Raw genomic sequence first — 22744 nt, forward strand, 5'->3', positions numbered from 1 at the left:
TTGTGAGCACAAACACTGCAGCATAAGGAAATGGCTCAAATTCACTTTGCTACAGCTCTCTGCTGCCCTCTGTTGGCTCAGTAAATGAATCAGGACTGATCTTCTCTCACCTTGAGCAGCACCGGACCGGTCCACGGAGCTCTGTTCTGATGCCAGCGTCTCCATGAGCCACGGCAGCAGATCTTCAAAGGAAGACTCGCCCATCCCTTTCACCATAGCACCCAGAGCCTTAGCAGACACGGTTCGAACCTGAGGGAGACGGAGAACGTGTTATACAACGCACATCTTGACTGTTCTAATATTTACAACTGAAATCTTCCTCCTCAGTCCACCCAGAACATTTATTGAAACTAGAATGCTAATATGGTTAAGATACATGACTACCCACATATATTAAAACCTTTCCAGTATTCAGCAACTTGGCACGGGAGGGTATGTACAGACAGAAGTCTTAAAGGAAAAGTTCACCCAAAAATGATAATTCTCTCATCACTTACTCACCTTTATGTCTCGAACTCGTATGACTTCCTTTCTTTTGAGGAACACAAATGAAGATATTGTGATGGAGATATGAGGTGTTTTTGCCCATATAATACAAGTCAATGGGGTCCAAAACATTCAAGTTCCCAAAAAAGGCATAACGGCAGTTTTAAAGGTAATCCATACAACTTGAGTGGGTTAATCCATGTCTTTCAAAGCAATAGGGTCGGTTTACGGTGAAAATATAACTTATTTTCATAATAAATCTTAAAATCTCCTTAGCGATCACAATTTAAAGCTTGATTACACTTGTGCTTGCTGCATGCGCAGAGCGCTGTATATTGATCGTATCGCTTCAGAAGACATGGATTAAACCACACGAGTTGTATGGATTTCCTTTAGGCTGCTTTATTGTCCTTTCTGGAGCTTGGAAGTTTTGGACCCCATTGACTTGCATTGCACGGATATAAACATGTCATCTCTCCATCAAAAAATCTTCGTTTGTGTTCCGCAGAAGAAAATAAACTCATACGAGTTTGAGATGACATAAAGGTGAGTAAATGATGAGAGAATTATCATTTTAGGGTGAACTATTCCTTTAAAGGTACAGATGCAAAACAGCCTGTTTAACTGAGTGTTTAGTGCAAGACATCTTAAAAAACATGGGACAGGGGAAAAAAATGTAAATGCTACAAAATCGTAGACTATGCCCCTTTTGTGAATTCCTATTGCCTTCCTTACTTCTGGCACAGGGTCCAACAGAGAGGCCTTCAGTCCTGGAATCACACTTGGCAGATACGGAGATAAATCCTGCAAACAAACACAATGTACGAGTTATTATACACTCAACTTCTTTTTTTTCCCCTTTTTCTCCCCAATTTGGAATGCCCAATTCCCAATGCGCTCTAAGTCCTCGTGGTGGCGTAGTGATTCACCTCAATCCGGGTGGCGGAGGACGAATCTCAGTTGCCTCCACGTCTGAGACCGTCAATCCGTGCATCTTATCACGTGGCTTGTTGAGCGCATTACCACGGAGACATAGCGCTTCATGCTATTCTCCGCAGCATCCACGCACAACTCACCACGTGCCCCACCGAGAGCGAGAACCACATTATAGCGACCATGAGGAGGTTACCCCATGTGACTCTACCCTCCCTTGCAACCGGGCCAATTGGTTGCTTAGGGGACCTGGCTGGAGTCACTCAGCATGCCCTGGATTTAAACTCGCAACTCCTGGGGTGGTAGTCAGCGTCTTTACTCACTGAGCTACCCAGGCCCCCCATTATACACTCAACTTCACGTGATAAAAACAAGTACCTGCTGTACTACATATACAGTATTTCAGAGATTATATTTAGAACATGAAGATGACGATTTCAGGGTTATTTCTGAGTTTTTTCTTGCCTTCTGGTCGGTAAGTGAGTACATGTTTCCGATGATCTGTGCGGCCATCTTGCGAGTGTCGGTGGATCGGTCCTGAAACGCTCTCTGGACGATGGGCATTATCAGAGCCAGAGATGGCGCGTCAATGAAGTGCACAAACTTTGTGTCCAGTAGAGTTTGCAGACAGTGCTGCGTCTTCTGAGACGGGTCAGTCAACGCATCCAATAGGATGGGGGTGATCGCTGCACAATTGACAGAACACCAATTCAGTGCCATCAAAATACCAACCAAACTAATTTACTAATAAACCGATACATTAGCCAGGCTAATGAATCAACCAATACTTGTACTGTATTGATCGTATTTGTATTGTATAGGTATATCTATATACATTTGATTGGATGGAAATATCTCTTCAACAACTTTATTAAAAATCTGAAAATTTGTATTACGTGTATTTTGAAAGTCTCGACAAAGTCACCAAGTTTGATTCCCATACTAAAAACTATGTGGTATTTAAATACTACCTCTCCAGGGTCAAAAATGACCTGAACGCAACAGGAGTTTTAAGTAACACTCGCCCCTCTTATAAGTTTACAAACTTTCCACTAAATGTCTTTTTCTTACCCAGGATTTCAGGGTTGCGAATAACAGATCCGATCTGTCTAAGCGCTTGCTGACCGGCCTTCTGCACCTTCACGTGAGAATCTGTCAGAACCTCCGTCAGTTTGGGCACGATGTTCGGCAGACAGGAGGACAACTGTTTCGGAGCACAGTATGCCATTGCACCCAATAACTCCACAGACCCTACAGAGATTGAAAGATATTATGACACATTACCAAAATTACATGCATTGTGAATGTGGTTTTCTTACTATTTTAATAACTAATTATCCCATTAAAATTGAGAACATTTCATATACAAAAAGTATCACGTTCATGGATGCTGACCAGCTTTAGTTCTCCAGGATTCCTCCTCCAGTGCCACCAGTAGAGAGGGCAGCACCAGCTTCACTCCATGAGCACTGAGATTCCTCATCACAGCTTTAGCGCAGTCATCTGCGGCCTAATACACAAACACCATGAAGATCATGAGATCACGACACACCATACAGAGTCAAGGACAGACTGAATGGACAGATCAGGAGTGTGTGTGTACCTCTCTGACATACTGGTTCCCATCACCAAAACACAGCAGGAGATGAGGAAGAACGTGGACCACATAGGGCTCAAATAACTTGCCCAACATGTTACACAACATCTCGAAAGCAAACAGAGCACCTGTGACAGAGAGAGCGACAGGCTCATTATTAACTTCGTTATTAATATTATTGGTATATTTTGTTATATTTTTCATCTTTCATTTACTCTATTTAAAGGGATAGCTCACCCAAAATTAACAATCCTGTCATCATTTACTCACCCTCGTGTCATTCCAAAGCTATATGAAGAAGATATTTACAAAAGATGATATTTTGAACTGTTTTTGTCCATTCAATGAAAGTCAACGGGGTCCAAAACAACATTTTTCAAAATACCTTCTTTTGTGTTCCACAGAAGTGAGAAAGTCATACAGGTTTTAAGCGACATGAGGGTGGATAAATGATGACAGAATTTTTGAGAACAATCCCTTGAATTTGTTCCTCTTTGTTGCTTGTTACTTATGTGATTCTGCCGTGTTATCGAATTTTGATTTAATTTCTCTATTTTTATTGACTTAATATTTTCAACATTCCTGAGGGAGATGCTGTGAAGACAGAACAATTGGGATTTTTTTAATCAAATAAATTGCATGATATGCAGATTAATTAATCACAATTAGGGCTGTCATGATTATGAAATTTGGCTGATGATTAATTGTAATTATGACAGGCTATGGTGATTCACTGTCATATTTCTTAAGGTGTATGTGAGTTTGGGGCCTTGGTAGCTCAGTGGTAAAATAAGACACTGGCTACCACCCCTGGAGTTCCCTAGTTTGAATCCCAGGGCGTGCTGAGTGACTCCAGCCAGGTCTCCTAAGCAACCAAATTGGCCCGGTTGCTAGGGAGGGTAGAGTCACATGGGGTAACCTCCTCGTGGACGCTATAATGTGGTTCTCGCTCTCGGTGGGGCGTGTGGCGAGTCGTGTGTGGATGCCGCGGTGGATGGTGTGAAGCCTCCACACGCACTATATCTCCGTGGTAACGCGCTCAACAAGCCACATAAGATGCGTGGGTTAACGGTCCCAAACGTGGAGGCAGCTGGGATTCGTCCTCCACCACCCGGATTGAGGCGAATCACTACGCCACCACGAGGACTTAAATATGCATTGGGAATTGGGCATTCCAATTTGGGTGAAAAAGGGGGACCCCCCCATAAAACAGTGTATGTGAGTTTCATACACCTTAAGAAGTAATTTTTAAATATTTAACTTCAAATATGTAAATCATAATAAAATAGGGCAATATGATTTCCTTTTAAGGCTTTAGAAACTTACGAATGACATGAAAACTGTTTTAAATATCAAAATATTTCTAAATACTCAAAATATGTCTCTCTTTTTGGTCAACTTTAGTTTTGGTCAATTTTATATTTACACTTTTGTTTTTGGAAATAAAAAAATATTATATTATGCAATAGTATGGTACTTTCTGGCTATTTTTAATATAAAATAATTGCACTGAATAAACAAGTTAAATCCATTGTCCTATTTTTTCCTCAAATGTACTTTACATTTTCATTGAACTCAACTTTGCACTGTTTTGGCAGGTCGAAATATATTGTTTTGCCAAAACCGCACACCAAATTGAAATTAGCTTGATTGTCGTTTTCGATATAGGGAATGCTGCTGACCCTCTCTGCGTCTGGAGTTCTTCTTGTCCTGTATAGCGTCTGTCAGTGTCGTCATGATGTCTTGTTGTTTAAGTGACAAGATCCCCAAACCCTTCACAAGTCCGGCCAGACCGTACGCCGCTCCCTTTCGCTCTGCAAATTTATCACTCTCAAGCAGCAACTGCAGGAGCTTCTTCACCATCCCACCAGCATCCTCCTTTATAGCTGGAACCAGAGGAGGAAGACAGCTCGCCACCGACTCCTGAACCTGTGGAACACCAGAGACCGAAACGAGACATTAAATCGAAGCAATGTGTCTCTGTGGACCCCTTCACTCTGCAACAAAGCCACTTGTATAGGTCGACTAACATGATTTAGGTCATGTGTCCGTAACTGCCATTACAAATAAATGCTGAAGTGCTATAATCTGCAACAAGCAAGTGGAATAAAACAAACTGGTATGACACTGACAAAATGGGAATGTGTTAAAAAAGTGTTTATAAGATATAAGTCACTTCGTCACACAAAGCTATTGAACATCTCCTTTTGAACCACAGAAAAAAGAAACTTATACGGGTTTGGAACGATATGAAGCAAATTACAGAATTTGAATTGCTGGGTGAACTATTCCTTTAAGGGCGGGACAAAAAAAAAGCGAGGGAAATGCAAGAAAGAGAGTAAAGGTGAGCGATTCAGACCTGTTGTGATGGAGTTGAGAGCGCAGTGATGAGCTTGGCCACGATGGGTTTGACTTTAGGATCACTCTTGTCCAGATGTTTGGCCAGAGAGCCCATGAGGATGACCACACTCTGACGTACAGAGTCATAGTTGGCATCCTGCGGCGCGTTCTTCAGAAACTCTTCAAACACGGGCAGCAGAGAGCTCACGCTGTCCTACAAGACAAAAACATAAAAGTTAAGGTTAGCTGTATTAGATAAATCATGCCGTGTAGAACGCTTGAAGAAAAGTCACCATGTGGTACCTTGCCGTGCGTGTTGAGAGCAGACAGCGCCGCGTCCAGCATGCAACGTCGCACCTCTGGGTGTCTGTCGTTAAGAGCGTCCGGCACAAAGAACAGGAAGAGTGGTGTCACCTGACTTTCATCCAAATACTGAGCCAGTTTGTTCAGAGCCAGAGCAATGCCACACCTGCACACAGGAAACATATCACTTACAATTAATTTCTGTGGAGGAATATTCTGTGATATTTTCGCCTTTATTTTCACGCATATATGAAATACTGTTTACTACAGACAATAATCATGATTAGTCAGTTTGTAAAACGGTAATACCCTTACACTGGGAATCTATGGGGCATGCGTGCATCTGTTGGTCCATACGATGCAAGTGAATGGTGACCGAGCCCCAAAAAGCACATAAAAGCAGCATAAAAGCAATCCATGAGACTCCAGTGGTTTAATCCATGTCTTCTGAATCAATCCAATCAGTTTTGGGTGAGAACAGACCAAAATATAACTCCTTTTTCACTATAAATCTTGACATCAGCGGATCATGATTTCAAGCTCGATTACACTTCCAAGTGTCAACTAGTGCTCTGTGAATGTGTCAAGCACTAGGAAGCATAATCGAGATTGAAATCATGATCATGTCTAGAGACTGCAATGGCAAGATGTACAGTAAAAAAAAGTGTTACATTTTGGTCTGTACTCACCCCAAATCAATTGGATTGCTTCTGAAGACATGGATTAAACCACTATGCTGCCTTTATGTGCTTTTTGGAGCCTCAAAGTTTCAGTCACCATTCACTTGCATTGAATGGACCTAAAGACCTGATATGTTCTAAAAATCTAGGATGGCATGAGGGTGAGTAAATGATGAGAGAATTAACATTTTGGGTGAACTATCCCTTTAACTGATGATGCTGACTGCCTTACCTGGCCTCCCATTGGTCAGGAGGAGCTTCAGAAATGACCCGTCCCAGAGCATCCAGAACCGGAGGAGGTCTCTACAGACACAGATCCATACAGCATAAATTGAAGTGAACACTTTAGGGGAATTACTTGCTCACTCACTCAACAGACAATCCAGAACAGTTCACTCTCAATGACAGCAATTAATTTGAAATATTACGTCCATGAATTAAAGATGGCCGTCTGAGTGATCTATGCAAGTTAATGCAACGTTTTTAATTTCACAGATGAAACTCAATCTTTCTTCTGCAGTGTGAAAACATCATTAAATATTAATGTATGGTGCTAAATCTCTAGTGTGTGATGCTCACGTAGAGTTTCTCATGGTAGAGTTCAGTGAGTTGGGTCAGAACCATGGCGGATTGGTCCTGGTACTGGCTGACTGCGCTGGAAAGAGCCTCAGCACCGGCCGACCGCACGGCCTCCTCGTGGTGGATCACGTCTTCGATCAGCAATGGACACAGATCGGGGACAAGATCAAGACACAGAGCCTGCCAGAGTCTGAAACAAAGACAAAACACAGAGAGGACTTAACTTACAGATGCATATTGCACACAAAATTGGCAAGCACTTTCTCATAATCACAAGCTCCGATACATTTAAGATTTTCTTGCCAACAAACATCACATTTAAAACACCAACTGTGGTTGGTCATTTTACATTTCAGACATCAGGACTCTAAGTGCATGCTATAGAGCTGTTCAGATTGTGGTACAAAAACCCGGAAGACAATTTACAGAAGTGGTCGAACGATATGAGTTTTTGAATGGCCGATACTGATATCTTCTCTAGATGGCAGTGTGGCAGGATGGCCGGTAGAAATGCTGATTTATACACCGATCAGCCACAACATTAAAACCACCTGCCTAATATTGTGTAGGTCCTCCTCGTGCCGCCAAAACAGCGCCATCCCGTATCTCAGAACAGCATTCTGAGATGATATTCTTCTCAGCACAATTGTACAGAGTGGTTATCTGAGTTACCGTAGACTTTGTCAGTTCAAACCAGTCTGTCCATTCTCCATTGACCTCTCTCATCAACAAGACATTTCCGTCCACAGAACTGCCGCTCACTGGATGTTTTTTGCTTTTGGCACCATTCTGAGTAAATTCTAGAGACTGTTGTGTGTGAAAATACCAGGAGATCAGCAGTTACAGAAATACTCAAACCAGCCCATCTGGCACCAACAATCATGCCACGGTCCAAATCACTGAGATCACATTTTGTTCCCCATTCTGATGGTTGATGTGAACATTAACTGAAGCTCCTGACCCATATCTGCATTATTTTATGCACTGCAGCCACACGATTGGCTGATTAGATAATCGCATTGATGACTGTTGGTGCCAGATGGGCTGGTTTGAGTATTTCTGTAACTGCTGATCTCCTGGGATTTTCACACACAACAGTCTCTAGAATTTACTCCGAATGGTGCCAAAAACAAAAAACATCCAGTGAGCGGCAGTTCTGTGGACGGAAATGTCTTGTTGATGAGAGAGGTCAACAGAGAATGGTCAGACTGGTTTGAACTGACAAAGTCTACAGTAACTCAGATAACCACTCTGTACAATTGTGGTGAGAAGAATATCATCTCTGAATGCTGTTCTGAGATGTGGGTGGTGCAGTTTTGGTGGCACGAGGGGGACCTACACAATATTAGGCAGGTGGTTTTAATATTGTGGCTATTCGTGTATAATAAACAACAGCAAATCAGATGGACACAAAATTCCTGAAGAGAAACAAACATCCATTTTATACAGCATTTTCCCCAAATTTGCTTAAACATGAAAAAATCTTTGAAAACAGAAATGTTTACTATCCATTGACAAATCTATTGGTAGATTTTGGAACTGAAACAAGGGAAAGTCAGCACTTCTGTTAATCTGCCAAACGAACACGGTTATCGGCCAAAACCGATAATCACAAAATGGCCAAATATCGGCCTGTCCGATATATAGTTTTATTGCGTATTAGCAGTTTTCTGGCCATGGGTTCCCTCAGGAATTTACTATGGGTTTTTATAATGGCAGTTTAAGATTTATGAGTAAAATAAGGCCTGTAGTTAAAATTGCTCGAAGAGACTTCCACGTTTTGTTCTTGAACATAAATTACACACAGTCATACCTCAAAGTAAATTTTGAAGCTATTGTGTTCTTTAAAAATGCATGTTGCTCACAATGCTAATGAAGGACGACAACTACATGTTGAAGTTCTTATAGTGGATTTTACCGATACCGATATTAACTAAGGTGGTGGGTAAGGCCGATAACCGATAAATCGGCCAGTGGTTTTTAAAACCGATTTATATGTAAATTTTTTTAAATAAAAATCTTGTTCTTTCCTTACTATGACGGGCAAAGACATAAATAAACAAAATAAATTCCAAGAACAAATAAAAACCCACATGCAGTTTATTGTACAACTAAAATCCCAAAAATAACAAGAAAAAAAAGTCAAGATTTTGTGCATAATGTGGGACTGTGATGAGGAGGAGGGCGTGGCCGACCCGTTAGAATGCACACCCGATGCTGAATTGTCCTAATCAGTCGGGAGGGGGATAAAGACGAGCCGGAGGTGCCAGTTTGAGAGTGAGAGAGAGACACACACGTGGCCTCTGTGGGTGTGTTTGTCTGTGCGTTTATGTTTCTTTAAGTTGATTTATGTCATTAAAGTTATGTTGACCGTTCAGCCTGTTCACACCTCCTCCTTGCCCATCCTGAACCCCATTACATTGACTTGAGTAAAAACATGCCCAAAACACACCGGGGACTCTTATTTTGAAATGACAGAGACTTGGCCCCATTACAATGCTCTATATTAAGTATTAACCAAATTAAGCTTTTTATAGCCTATATATTCACCAGATGAAAGGTTTTGTGTATATATATATATATATATATATATATATCACCAGATGAGGTTTAATGAGGAATAAAGTTTATTATTATTCAAAAGATATGAAGTCAGAGACACTGGGCACATTTCCATATAGCTGCATTTTTCTATGCGTGGGTTTGATTATCTAATCAAGGCGAAGGTGATCACAGAACCAAACCGTTCTAACGGTAGAATCCTCCAGCCCCAGCAAAAAAGGAACAAGGAGAAAAAATAAAAAAAATAAAAATAATGAAATCGAAATTTCATCAATAACCAATAGTTCCAAAAAGCAACTATCTGCACCGATAAATCAATAAAACCGATATATCGGTCTACCTCTGATGCATTTTTAAAAGACACAATGGCTTTAAAATCCACAATTGAGGTATGACTGAGTGTAATTTATAATCTAGAACAAAACATTTAAGTCTTTTCAAATTATTTTCACCACATACCTTGTTTTATTCGAAAATGCCTACAAATTGACTTTACAGCTAACCAGCTCTACTGATATTTCTGAAATCGTATGTTCACAATAAACTGGCATTAGAATAGGGATTAATCAGTTTCAACAGAATAAACTTGAGAAAGTTATAGTCAAAATCCAAAGGAGTTTTTGTAATTGTGATTCTGCACTACACTGGCATGAGTTCAGTGGTGTGACTCACTTCTCTGCCAGAGCTCTGCCCTCCTCCTCCACATCAAACTTTGATACCCAGAGTCTCTGCAACATCTTCAGGCCGTTGGCATCAGAGCTGTCGGTGGGCAGTGCAAACTCCATTTCCAAAAGACCCTTTAAGATTGAGATAGCAGTTCTTTATTAAAAATGATTTCTTAAACAAATTGGCACAATAAAAATGTCTTTAAGGGGGAGCAAAGAAAACATGGAAGAGAAGACAGTGGTGTAAAGGAGGAGGAGGAAATAGAAAGATACTGACCCTCAGAGCAGCGTCTCTGACAGAAAAGCATGAAGACAGCAGCGCATCCAGTAGAACGTCGATTTCAGCTTGTTCTGCGAGCGCACAGCCCTCCCGCCCGCTCGCACTGGCACACAGCACCGTCAGACAGCCTGATGCCAACACCTACAACACAAGCACAACACTATAAAACAACTCACCTAACACCGTGTGTTTGAAAACTGCTGTTTAACGGATCGAGTCTCTACCTGCAGGCGAGGTGTGGACGTGCCGATCACTTTGGTCAAGAGCAGCAGCATACTGACTCTAGGCAGCAACTCTGGACCGTTCTGAACAAACGGACAAAAGGACAATAAATAAATTCCTGTGACCTCATGTATACAGACATGCATAGAATCAACTCAATTGTTCACAATCGATTATTTCTTAGATGTTCCTACAAACGATTAATAAAACATATTTCTATAATACACAAGAAAAAAAATATATATGCAAGAAAAAATTAGGAGAAATTGTTAATCCATCCCTCTTCTGTATTCTGTAATACAGACATAACCAGAAGAGTACAAAACAACAAGGAAAGAAAGAAAAATAAATAAAAGAAAATAAATACATTACAAAACAGAGATGGTACAGTAAGAAAATCAAACAATATTTTTCCAGGCAAATAACCTCCACTGATGGGAGCCTGTAGTTTACATGTATTTAACCAATCCTCTTCTGTAAGGGTCATGTTTCCTTCATTTTCCCATTTTATTTTGACATATGAGGTAGATTCTGATCTGTGATTTTGGAGACAATGATATAATTTAGAAATGACTTTGCTAATTGTAGTAGCCTTATAGGCAGACAAAAAAATATTCACTATATCATTCTGAATCCAATTCCCCTCCTTATTTACTGTTGAGTTGAAGTGGTGTCGTATTTGAACATATCTATATAAATCTTGATTATCCAGCCCAAACTGGTCCTTAAATTCCTGGAAGGTTAACAGAATGTTATTATTCGTAATAGTATAATATGATGTAACTCCTTTCTTGGTCCATCTCTTATAGGTTTCGTCCAATGTATTTGGAGTGAAATCAGTATCATATGCACACCACCTCAATATGTTTAAAGCGTCGTTCAGTGTACATATTTTGATTACTGTATCCCATATTTCTAAGGTTATAGTAATCCACGGATATCCTTTACTTATTCAAGTACTTTTTAAAAAAAATGTTTTTATCTTTTTCTCCCCAAATTGGAATGCCCAATTCCCAGTGCGCTTTTAAGTCCGCGTGGTCGCGTAGTGATTCATCTCAATCCGGGTGGCGGAGGATGAATCCCAGTTGCCTCTGCATCTGAGACCATCAACCCGCACATCTTATCACGTGGCTTGTTGAGCCCGTTGCCATGGAGACAGCGCGTGTGGATGATTCACGCCATCCACCGCGGCATCCGCGCTCAACTCACCACGCGCCCCACCGAGAACGAACCACATTATAGCGACCATGAGGAGGTTACCCCATGTGACTCTACCCTCCCTAGCAACTTGGCCAATTTGGTTGCTTAGGAGACCTGGCTGGAGTCACACAGCACGCCCTGGGATTCGAACTAGTGAACTTCAGCGGTGGTAGCCAGCGTCTTTTACCAATGAGCTACCCAGCCCCCTACTTATACAAGTTCTTAATAATTTTCCATCAGCAATTACTACTTGAACCCGTATTTACGAAGAGTGAACATTCAATCTGCTTCCACCTAGTTTTGGGGGCCTTCACTGACAGCAAAGCGTAGAGTTACACCATGTGGCTCAGTAATGCAATCTTCCAACATCAGACTATGATTCACCAAAACATGTATAGGGCTAGCATTTTTACCAATACAATTAAGCTACCCAAGTTACCTGAAATGCTATGCAAGAAAGCCACGGCCTGACCGGTTATAGTGTGATCCTGTTATTGCATCATATTCATCAGTTCAGTCAATCCGTGCGTAGAAATTCCTGGGGTACAGTCCAGTTGCCGATCATTTTAGTCTTTTCAGTCGCTCCACAAAGTCTGGTACCGGGTTAGCTTCCACTAGGCTGCCTCGCCCCCTTTTCGTTGCCCAAGTTCTGCGCTGTATACGTTCCAGTAGCGTCTGCTGTGGCCGGATGACATCCACCTGAAGGCCCCGGTCCCTCGTATCCTTTGTCGCCACCTCCACAGAACTGTAGAGCACGGTTTCTCCTTCACAGAATACCCAGAGTTTTGCCGGATATGGTGTCTGGGACTTGACCTTTTTTCCTTCAGCGCTTTTTTTGCCCGAGCGTATTCTTTACGTTTCTTTAGGACATCTGGGGCGTAATCACGGTCAAATGTAATTAGAGCATTGTCCAGTTTCAGCCCTCCTTTTCTCCACACCAGCTCCAGGATCTCTTCTTTTGTTTTATAACTCAGAAATTTGGCAACAATGGAGTGGGGTCTCGTTGGGTCGGCAGATTTTGTTGGCAAGGCTCTGTGAGCCCTTTGGATATGGAGGTCTGTCGATGGGTCAAGCCCATCCTTTAGCAATTCTTCAATAAAATTGATAACTGATGAACTGTTTTCGCTGCCCTCCAGTACTCCATATATTCGAATGTTGTCCCATCTAGACCTGCCCTCTTGATCTGTTAGCTTAACCTCGAGCTGGGCCTGGAGTTTTACCAGTTCAGATAACACCTCCTCCGTCTGTTTTATTCTTTCTTCGGCCTCCGCGATGCAGCCCTTGGCTTCCTCAGTCCTCATGTTTGTGTTGTTTATGTCTTCCTTAATATCCGCCAGTTTTTCATTGTTTTCCTTTCTGAATTCTCTTAGCTCTTCGAATATTCTCACCAAGCTAATTTCCCCCTCAGTAGTGACATGGGGGCTAGCGGCGGGATCCGTTTCACCTGTGTCTTCTCCGCATTCTGTCTTATCTTGGCGACCTGGGATTTTCTTTTGCCTTGCCCTGCTTTCCATTGTAATGTTCTATATCGAAGTTTAGTAGATATTTGAATAGTTGGAGGCTGTTTAAAAAGTATATGTCGGGAGAGCGGTTCACGTGCTACTGGAAGCCTGGGCCGTGTATTAATTGCAAATAATCTTAAAATCATTATACACATAAACTAGCTTTTTATTTTCAAATGGACACGTAGAGATAAAAATGAAAATGAACTATCCAGTTTTCACTTCATGTTTTACTTTTAATGAATCCCAAATTGTTCATCACTTTTTCAAATTCATGGACTATCGCAGCAAATCTGATTGGATGTGCATTTTATACATGTTAAAATTGTTGAATTGTACTAGATTAAATTCTTGGAGAAATTAGAGCTATTCAAAACAAAACATTCATGTCAAAGTGATCAGTTGAGAACACACCCGTACCTCATCTATAAGTATGTCGCTGGCGTCCGATTGCGCACGCAGCTGAGCATGTGTGTTGATGATTTGTAGCGCGCGGGTCATGGTGAGCTCCACCTCCTCTGAGGTTCCGCTGCTCTGACTCAACACTGCCTGCAGGAGCGGGAAACAGAAGGAGAACGCCGGTGCTGACAGCGCACATGCATCTGATCCTGCAAAACAAACACAAATACACTTTATGACACACTCACGCAAAATGTCTTAAAGTTTTCCGAAAATTAAGGTGAGCTAAACTGGCAAGTCCTTTAAAGAGTTTTGTAAAATAGTCCACTTATAATGTTAGTCAAGGGTTTTTTTTTTTGCACCAAAACAGTTGTAATATACCTTTACATGACCATTTTTGCCCCTCTCGCTCCCTTACAATTAAACAGGCTGTTTTCGCTGCTGTACTTTTAAGATTTCTATATGTAAATGATCTCTGTTATGACTGGCTAGCCTCGTTCATCAGGGCGGGCCAGTTATGTAAAAATGGGCGGTCATATGATAATGAGACGTTAATGGGTGAGACTAGAGGTCGACCGACAGTGGATTTTGCTGATACCGATAACTAAGGTGGTGGGAAAGGCCGGTAACCGATTAGTCGGCTGATAGTTGTACATCGATTCCTAGAAAAATGAATAAAACCCCAAAAGCAGTTTATTGTGCAACCAAAATCCCAATAATAACCAGTGAAATTACGATTTGATGCATAACACAGGACTTTTAACTATAAACAAACTGGAAACACACCAGGGACTTTTATTTTGAAATGACCGAGACTTGGTTCCGTTCTAATGCTCAATATGCAAGTATTTACCTTTTTATAGCCTATATTTTCACCAGATGAAGAGTTTTGTATGTATCTATATTTTACTAGATCAGATTTACTAATAAGGAATTAAAAAAATAAAAAATAATTGAGAAAAAAAATATATATACACACATATCGGCAACTATTGGCATAAATTTTTTCTGAAAACCGATTGTTCCAAAAAGCAACTATCGGCACCGATTAATCTGCCAAACAGATATAAAAAAAAAATGAATGGGGAAAAAATACAGAGTGCACCTTTAAGATTGAAATCACACAATAACTAAATATTAAAAGATTGAGTCAATTTCAGCGCAAGTGGCGCCCTCTAGTGGTTTGGATGGCATTATCCCTTGTACCACTATAACAGAATTTAAAAGGGGTTTTTGTTCCTTTTTGTCTTATGATCTTCTATTAATCTTTCATTGTGGCTCTATTTAAAACTTCAATGGAAATTGTTTATTGTTAGAGCAGTAAAAAAGCTTTTTGTATCTCTGTACATTTTTAAAGCATAATTCCTAAGTAAAACAGGGATCTGATGTAGAGGTCTGCACGGGACTGGTTTTTGCATCCCGCTCCTGCAAGTTTCAATCCCGCGTCCAAATGCTCCCGCTGAATTTTACTCCATGTTCACCCGCACTCTGCCCGCAGTCATTTCCTTCCAGACTGCTCCAGAAACCCCGCATTTGTTTTCCGCATTTATAGGGCAAAAGCCGTACAAACAGACAACAAGTGTACACAAATGTTTTATTTTTCTGTCATTGCTGTTATCAGATAACGCATGACATGACGCCCATCTGACTTGACTGAACTTGATTTCTTAACACTTAAATTGACCATTCTCCAGACCCAGTTTCACATCCTTTGATGACACACTGTGTCCACACTTTGCTCTGCCATTCTTGTAAAGCTCCGTTGACTACAGCCTGCTCTAAAAATTTGATAATTTGATGCACATGTTGTGTGAACATTTTTAACATTTAAATTACTTGTAAAATAAAGTAATTTTTGTTTTGTTTTTTTTTGCATTCATAAATCAATAATATAAAAATCGATATCCACATTGGATTTTTTTTCAGGCTCTTCTTTGACCGGCCACTCCCGCCATCAACTCGGAAATCTATTCCCGCACCGCGAGAGATCTGATCAGGTCCCGCGGGAGCTCCGTGGGAACGTAGACCTCTAATTTGATGAAAAATAAGGTAAGTGGCAAAATATCGGTATCAGCCAATATGTTTTTGTTAAAATCGGTAACAGCCAAAAAATGTCATATCGGTGCATCCCTACATAAACTCCTTTGTAATCTTTATGTGCATGATGGAGCATATCTATTTAATTGAAGTTTCAGAACGATTTTAATACAGAAATCCTCTCTGCCATGGTTTAAGCTTCATTTCATGAGAATCACAACAAAATCATGATTTAGGAGTCGTTTTAGAAGTGTAGTTTCAATAAATGGTCAGGGCGGACTGTGCACCAAAGTTATTCTTTTTAAAAGAACAATTAACACCTTGATTTTCATGATGTGACCCCTTTAAAGTTTTAATTGAAGCATCCATGATGCATGATGATACTCATATGCATGTGATACACACCGGTTTTGCCCTCTCTCTGAGGTACAGTGTGTGTGTGCAGCAGTAAGATGGTTCGCTCTGTAGCTGTGGCCAGATCCTCTTGTGACCAAGCTGGATCTAAATCACATTCTGGTTTCAACTGGCGCAAAGTCACCTGACCTACAAGAACCGCTATATAAAGAGAAACAGATGATAACAGAGATAAATGAGGAAGAAAAAAACATCATAAATCATCTTGTGCAGCATTAAATGCTATTAAATTAACATCAAATCAAACTAGACCCTATTTACTTTATTAATAAACATTCCTGGTCTTATTGTGCATGATTCATCAGTCATAAGAGGAGTAAACAGGGTGATTATCAGACAGAAAATGGAATGTATACCCAGATTGTGTAGTTCTTTCGGCATCAGACAGACACCGGCGTTTAGGAAGATGTGTTTGACACGGGGAGCGGCCAGAGGAGACTGCAGGAGAGGCAGAAGAACCTGCAGAACTCCAGGAACATGTATCCAGATGAGAGGAGGATGACGCGCCAGAGCAGACTCCAACAGACTGATGGCAGACTGCAGCTCCGCATCCAACTAACAGAGACGGACAAAGACAGAAACATCTGATTTGTTGTGTTTGCACTGAAGAACGAGTCTCAGGTTTGTACGGGTACTGTTGGACCTCTCACCCCCTGTAAAGTCTTGCGGATGCCGGACTCTTTCTCCAGCTGGTTCTGCATCAACTCCTTCTGTTTGCTGGTGAGCTGGAGCTCCTCTTTGATGCCTTTCTTTTTCTTGATCTCCTACAACACAAACACACGTTCATACGCATGCCAGTCCATGCTTACAAAAACACAGAAGCACTCTATTTTACAGTATCTGTGTGGCACATATTGCATGTTTGTTTTGAGTGACCCGCTTAGACCCGCCCCAACAACATTACTCAACCTATGGTGTGAGTTGGGGTGGGACTATCTCTTTGTTTGACCAATGGCAGACAGGGGGGCGTTTTCAGAAAGCTGTTTTGAAAAAGTTTATTTTTGCAATTACGTTTGGTGGCGCTAATGCCGCAGAAATGTAAGCTTTAATCCATACAGCGAACTGCTTCTGGAAGTGTGAAGCTGTCGTCAAACACAAGCAAACTCAAAAGTGCTTCATTCGGTTTTCCGCCAAAATAAAAGCCCAATTTTATCTAGACATTGAAGAAATTGCGACAGAAATATATTACTACTAAACGGGGGTGTAATGGTTTATCGTGGCATGATACAACATGGTTCAATCCAATACGCATGACGTCCTAATCCTATGTAATGTGGGTAAACAAATGGAAATCGCATTATTGCACACAAGGAGCTCTAAAATACGACTGCACACTAGCAGCCACAGGTGTTGTATGATGAGTTCGGCTGAAACTGAGAAAACTAGGGACGGGAGAGAGACGAGCCTTTTCAGCGCAAGTGATTGGATGTCCGTTTAAAGGGTGAAAACACTAAAAACATTAATGCTCAGTAAACATACAAAATGAACCAATGAACACTACTATACTTCTACTATTTTTGCAGCACGTATATGCTCAAATCGACCTTCCATTTTCAGTTTGAAGAATTAAACCGGGCTCAAAATCCTCAAATGATATTCAACTCTTCTTAACTCATTTGCCTGGACATTTTAACACAATTTTATTCAAAATGCAAAATAACTGTTTATTTCCTAGATGATAACAGGACTTCACTCACTGAATTAAACATGCAAAATAATGAGCTAACAGCAAAATATACTACTGTTTGGAATCTGCATACTGATAAAAAATAAATAAATAAAAAAAAACAGTATATTTTCCCAAAATTCTTTCCATTTTCCATACTGTGACAAGGAGAGGGGCTGTGACTATGCACGCCCGGCCCCCAATCGGGCTAATCAGCCGAGGAGAGGGATAAGAGCAGCGGAATGCGGCAGTTCGGGAGAGAGAGAGCCACATGCAGCTGCCGTGTGTGTCTTTCTCTCCCGAACTGCCACATCCTGCTGCACTTATCCCTCTCCTCGGCTGATTAATCCGACTGGGGGCCAGGCGTGCGTAGTCACGGCCCGGCCCCGCCTCTCCTCGTCACACATTCTAACTGATCATTTGTTGTATTTCTCACCTCTTGCAGCTCCAGTTCAATGATCTGCTCTTTAAAGGAATAAGCTTTATTTTCTCGTTTCATGTTGCCTTTTTTTGTGCTCTCCTGTTGTGTGCTGAAAAAACAAAACCAACAACGTTTACAAGAAACTAGCAGACAAATCACTTAAGTTGCGTTGCATCTGTGAGATTCTCATTGCAGGACTCCCACCCTTTTTGACCAATGAAGTTCCATGACTTTTCCATGACCTTTTGAGCCATTGGTGATTAGTGGATTCAGATTTTAAAAAATAATTTTGATTCAGACCAATTTGCTAATGAACCACATAGAACCATTTTGACCTATTCACTGACTCAAAAGAACAATTCGCTCATATATCGGACATCACTATGCTTTGCGAGCAAGTTGTCTAGCTGATGGAATATTGTTTTGTGCAGAAGAAAACAAGACAATTGCATTTTTATTATAGATATTTTTTTTCCAGGCCTGGAAATCACCATTTTTAAATTCACTGATATTTCAGGGGTTTTCCATGACTGTGGGAACCCTATCATTCTTCCCAAACATCACAGAATGCCATGTAAAATTCAGTTACGACATGACGTTTCACCAGCTGTAACAACAGATTTTACCAAGTTACTTTAAAGTGATTTTAACAGCTGGAACGCTGTAGCACCGCTACATATTTATATTTGTCTATGTCAGTAAAAAAAGAAAAAAGAAAAAAAATGGCATGTAAACCATTTACTATTTACATTTTCTATGTAAACTCCATTTCCCATAATGCTGTGCTGCGCTCACCTGTTACTTCCTGTTCACTTCCTGATACCATGTGATCGTGTTTGGAGCACACGGTTGGGTATATAGGGGGTAGGACCTATCGTTTGGGGAGCTTGTTCTCCCGGTGACTATTCTGTTGAACTAATTACTAACCTATCAGGATTAGCTCCACGTTTGCTGTTTGCCCTGCTGGCTGGATTTCGTTACTGTTTGGATTTATGCTTGGACTCCTCATCGTGATCTTTGGATTACTTTACCAAGACATTTGTTAACAGGTAAGAGCATTCCACTCCTATGAGTTCTGGAGAGCCTATCAGCTACTGAGTGAGACAGAGACTCTATATATAGTAGACTGCTCTTCCATTTTTATTGTATATATCATTGAGTGTTGAAGGGGTGTTGTGATGTGCACTGTATATACATATACATTGTCTAATACACTTTCATCCATGTTTTATGACTTCTGGGTTCACATTCGTTCTTTCATTTAATTCTCCATTCACAGCCAAAGAGAAAGTCAGGGCATATAAAAGCTTCAGACACATCTTTATTGTGTGTGTATTCTCCCTAATAAGGGTGAATGTTACAACGTTACCTCATAATGATGCTCTTGTCATAAAGTTCACCCTCAGGGGTCTGCATGATGGCATATTCCTGACGTGTCACCTGCCTCAGCGCAGGATTGGACAGGCGCTGGGTCACATGATCCATGACACGAGGAAGCAGTTTAGTGGGGGACAGAACCGACAGCGATCCAACAGCGTTCTGAACGGCCTACGGAGGGAAAGAGACAATGTCAACTCCACAAATCTCCTACAAATGATCCAACCAGAAACAATATATGTCGAAAATCAATTACACTGTAAAAATATCAAATATCATTGTCATTCTGTTTCACTCTGGCAAAGCAAAATGATGTATGTGGGACAGTTTAACGTAGCCGGTCAGACCTGATTGTCAGTGTTGGCTTCAAGCAGGCGAGGTAAGATGGTCTCCAGGTGTTTGTCGATGAATTCAGAAGCATTCATCCTCATGGTGGATAGCAGAGACGGCCACAACTCAGACCTGATGGACACTGAGGGAGATAGAGCCAACAACTTGTGTAAACGCAAGGTGTATTACCACTGTAAAGGAATAATAATTAATATCTAGGCACATCCAAACAAAATTAATCACAAGTAGAGGTCGACCTATATATCGGTTTTACCGGCTGTCGCCTGGCGTATCGCTAGCATATGCTTGTATTAATTAGAATTCTGGGTCATGTAAACAACATATAATGTCTATCCACTGTAAAGGAATAATCATTTATTATCTAGGCCCAACCAAACAAAAGTAATCACAAGTAGAGGTCGACCGATATATCGGTTTTACCGGCTAACGGTTATCGCCTGACATATCACTGGCATATGAGTGTATTAATTAGAATTCTGGGTCATATGAACAACATAAGGAATATCCACTGTAAAAGAACAATCACTTATATCTAGGCACATCCAAACAAAATTAATCACAAGTAGAGGTTGACCGATATATTGGTGTTATTGCCTGGCATATCGCTGCCATATGCCTTTATTAATTAGAATTCTGGGTCATGTAAAGAACATAAGGTATAGCCACTGTAAAGGAATAATAATTTATATCTGGTCATATCCAAACAAACGTAATCAAGAGTAGAGGTTGACCGATATATCGGTTTTACCAGTTATCAGCTACTGTCTGGCATATCGCTGGCATATGCCTGTATTAATTCGAATTCTGGGTCATATAAACAACATATACGGTCTATCCACTGTAGAGGAATAATAATTTATATCTGGGCACATAAAAAATAAAATAAAAAAAGTAATCAAGAATAGAGGTTGACCGATATATCGGTTTTATATAATGTTAATACCCGTGTTCCTCTGTAGCCAAAACCCATAATCTGGTTAATATATAGGCTACAACAAGCTATATTAGGTGAATATTTAAATATAGAGCATTGCAACAGAGCCAAGACTTTGCCACTATTACTGTTTATGGACTAATTCACACTTATTAATGCAAAATGACAATTGACAAGCAATAGCTGATCACCTACTAGTGATGAATGATGATTCATCAAATACTGTTGATTAATTACTCCTAACAGTATTTATTAGCCCATATGACAATGTTCACTTTACAGTAATTCTATTGTAATACATTGTAGATGATTGTAAGAGTGCATGTTTTGTTTTCCTCCTATGTTTGTGTGAGCTGTTATAGTTATTATTGGGATTTAAGTTGCACAATAAACTGAATATGGGATTTTACTAAAAAAAACTATTGGTTGATTAATCGGTTATCGGCCTTTTCCACCACCTTAGTTATCGGTATTGGCAAAATCCACTATCAGTCATCCTTTATTCGTGGGTGTAATGAGACACAAGAAGTGAGGAGACAAATATTCAAAGAAAGTACCACGATGTACAGAAAGGTAAAAGAACTGTAAGAGCCTCATGGCCTACAGACCGATAGAGGGATGATGGGTAACGATGAGAATATCCAGGGCCACTTTCTCCGCCTCTGCCGGGTCGTTCCACTGGGCTGCAACCGAGCAGATTACACTCAGCGCGTCCAGCAGTATCCGTGGAGGTACATACAAGCGTCCGATCTCAGTCAGCTCGCCTGTTTCTGTCTGAAGAGCATCTGATGGCACAATCTTATTTGAAGAAAAAAAAAAAAGAGAGAGAAAAAGATAAAAATGAGCATAGAGCGAAAATGAAAAACTCTTCATACAAAGCAATATTTGTAGTTGTGTTATGACCACCTTGTGTTTGTTGATGACCACTCTTAGTTCTCCCACTAGGCCGTGAGCCAGACTGGAGCCGCCCAGCGAAGACAGGAGTTTCTTCACAGTCTGCTGAGCGCGCTTACGAACACGCCACAGACGGGACAACAGCGCCATCACTGTCGCCTGATGAAACATCCTGAAGAGACCAGACCACAGTTTGAGCCTCATCATCACACTGTGATTTCTATCTAGCACAAGCACTTATAATTAAATATATGCCACTATTATGAATGTTTTTACATTTCCGTTCCGCGCTCAACGCAAAGAATTTTCTGTGTGAAACTCTAAACACTCACTGAGACTTGCTGTTGTTGAGTCTTTGTGGCTGATCAAGGAACAGTCTTTCACACAGCAGCAGGACAGTACAGAGAGCTGTGATTACAGAGATATTAGGTAACGACACGTCTGTGTACTGAGACAGATGTGATCCATAAATCGAACGTTTCTTACCTTCTTCACCGGCCTGAGATAGAAACTTCTCTGTGGTGAAGAGTGGCTTCTTCTCATCCAGTACCAGGTTCCAAAAGGACGCCAGTTTCGCTTCTTAAGACACAAAATTACATGAAGTTAGAACCAGTGTTTCCCACTGCTTTTGACCAATGAATTTCCACAACTTTTCCAGGTATATATGATTAGGGTCATCCCGCATCAACTCAACCAGAGCTCCCCGGCTCAAATATTCTTTTTAAGAGTTTAAGGAAATACAAATGCTAATGAAGGCCAAAATATTACACGTCGTGGATCAATATTTACTAAGTAATCCATTATTTTGTAGAGAGGGGTCGAAGTGACAATTTTCGCCTATGCTTTTGGAGCAAAACTAGAGGAAAAAAAAATATCCTTAGAAAGGTGTCAGCATCATGATT

At 40.8% G+C, this 22744-nt stretch overlaps 1 protein-coding gene across 1 annotated transcript in view; it reads right to left on the minus strand.

Moving 5' to 3' along the window:
* Nucleotides 1-22744, minus strand: part of LOC127423716 (eIF-2-alpha kinase activator GCN1-like) — a 57629-nt gene that overhangs the window by 21936 nt on the left and 12949 nt on the right. The window contains exons 16-40 of the mRNA XM_051668235.1: nucleotides 22329-22421; nucleotides 22175-22250; nucleotides 21855-22014; nucleotides 21557-21746; nucleotides 20011-20135; nucleotides 19656-19834; nucleotides 18302-18395; nucleotides 16850-16963; nucleotides 16556-16754; nucleotides 16191-16340; nucleotides 13770-13957; nucleotides 10650-10730; nucleotides 10423-10566; nucleotides 10153-10277; nucleotides 6919-7108; nucleotides 6572-6642; nucleotides 5660-5825; nucleotides 5376-5570; nucleotides 4699-4945; nucleotides 3023-3144; nucleotides 2815-2929; nucleotides 2491-2670; nucleotides 1885-2105; nucleotides 1222-1290; nucleotides 111-249 (exon numbers count right to left, since the gene is read on the minus strand). Of these exons, the coding sequence (XP_051524195.1) occupies nucleotides 111-249; nucleotides 1222-1290; nucleotides 1885-2105; nucleotides 2491-2670; nucleotides 2815-2929; nucleotides 3023-3144; nucleotides 4699-4945; nucleotides 5376-5570; nucleotides 5660-5825; nucleotides 6572-6642; nucleotides 6919-7108; nucleotides 10153-10277; nucleotides 10423-10566; nucleotides 10650-10730; nucleotides 13770-13957; nucleotides 16191-16340; nucleotides 16556-16754; nucleotides 16850-16963; nucleotides 18302-18395; nucleotides 19656-19834; nucleotides 20011-20135; nucleotides 21557-21746; nucleotides 21855-22014; nucleotides 22175-22250; nucleotides 22329-22421 (3633 nt within the window). The remainder of the gene's footprint in view (nucleotides 1-110; nucleotides 250-1221; nucleotides 1291-1884; nucleotides 2106-2490; nucleotides 2671-2814; nucleotides 2930-3022; nucleotides 3145-4698; nucleotides 4946-5375; nucleotides 5571-5659; nucleotides 5826-6571; nucleotides 6643-6918; nucleotides 7109-10152; nucleotides 10278-10422; nucleotides 10567-10649; nucleotides 10731-13769; nucleotides 13958-16190; nucleotides 16341-16555; nucleotides 16755-16849; nucleotides 16964-18301; nucleotides 18396-19655; nucleotides 19835-20010; nucleotides 20136-21556; nucleotides 21747-21854; nucleotides 22015-22174; nucleotides 22251-22328; nucleotides 22422-22744) is intronic.

This window comes from Myxocyprinus asiaticus, chromosome 33 (assembly GCF_019703515.2).
Source record: "Myxocyprinus asiaticus isolate MX2 ecotype Aquarium Trade chromosome 33, UBuf_Myxa_2, whole genome shotgun sequence".
NCBI classification, from domain to species: Eukaryota; Metazoa; Chordata; class Actinopteri; order Cypriniformes; family Catostomidae; genus Myxocyprinus; species Myxocyprinus asiaticus.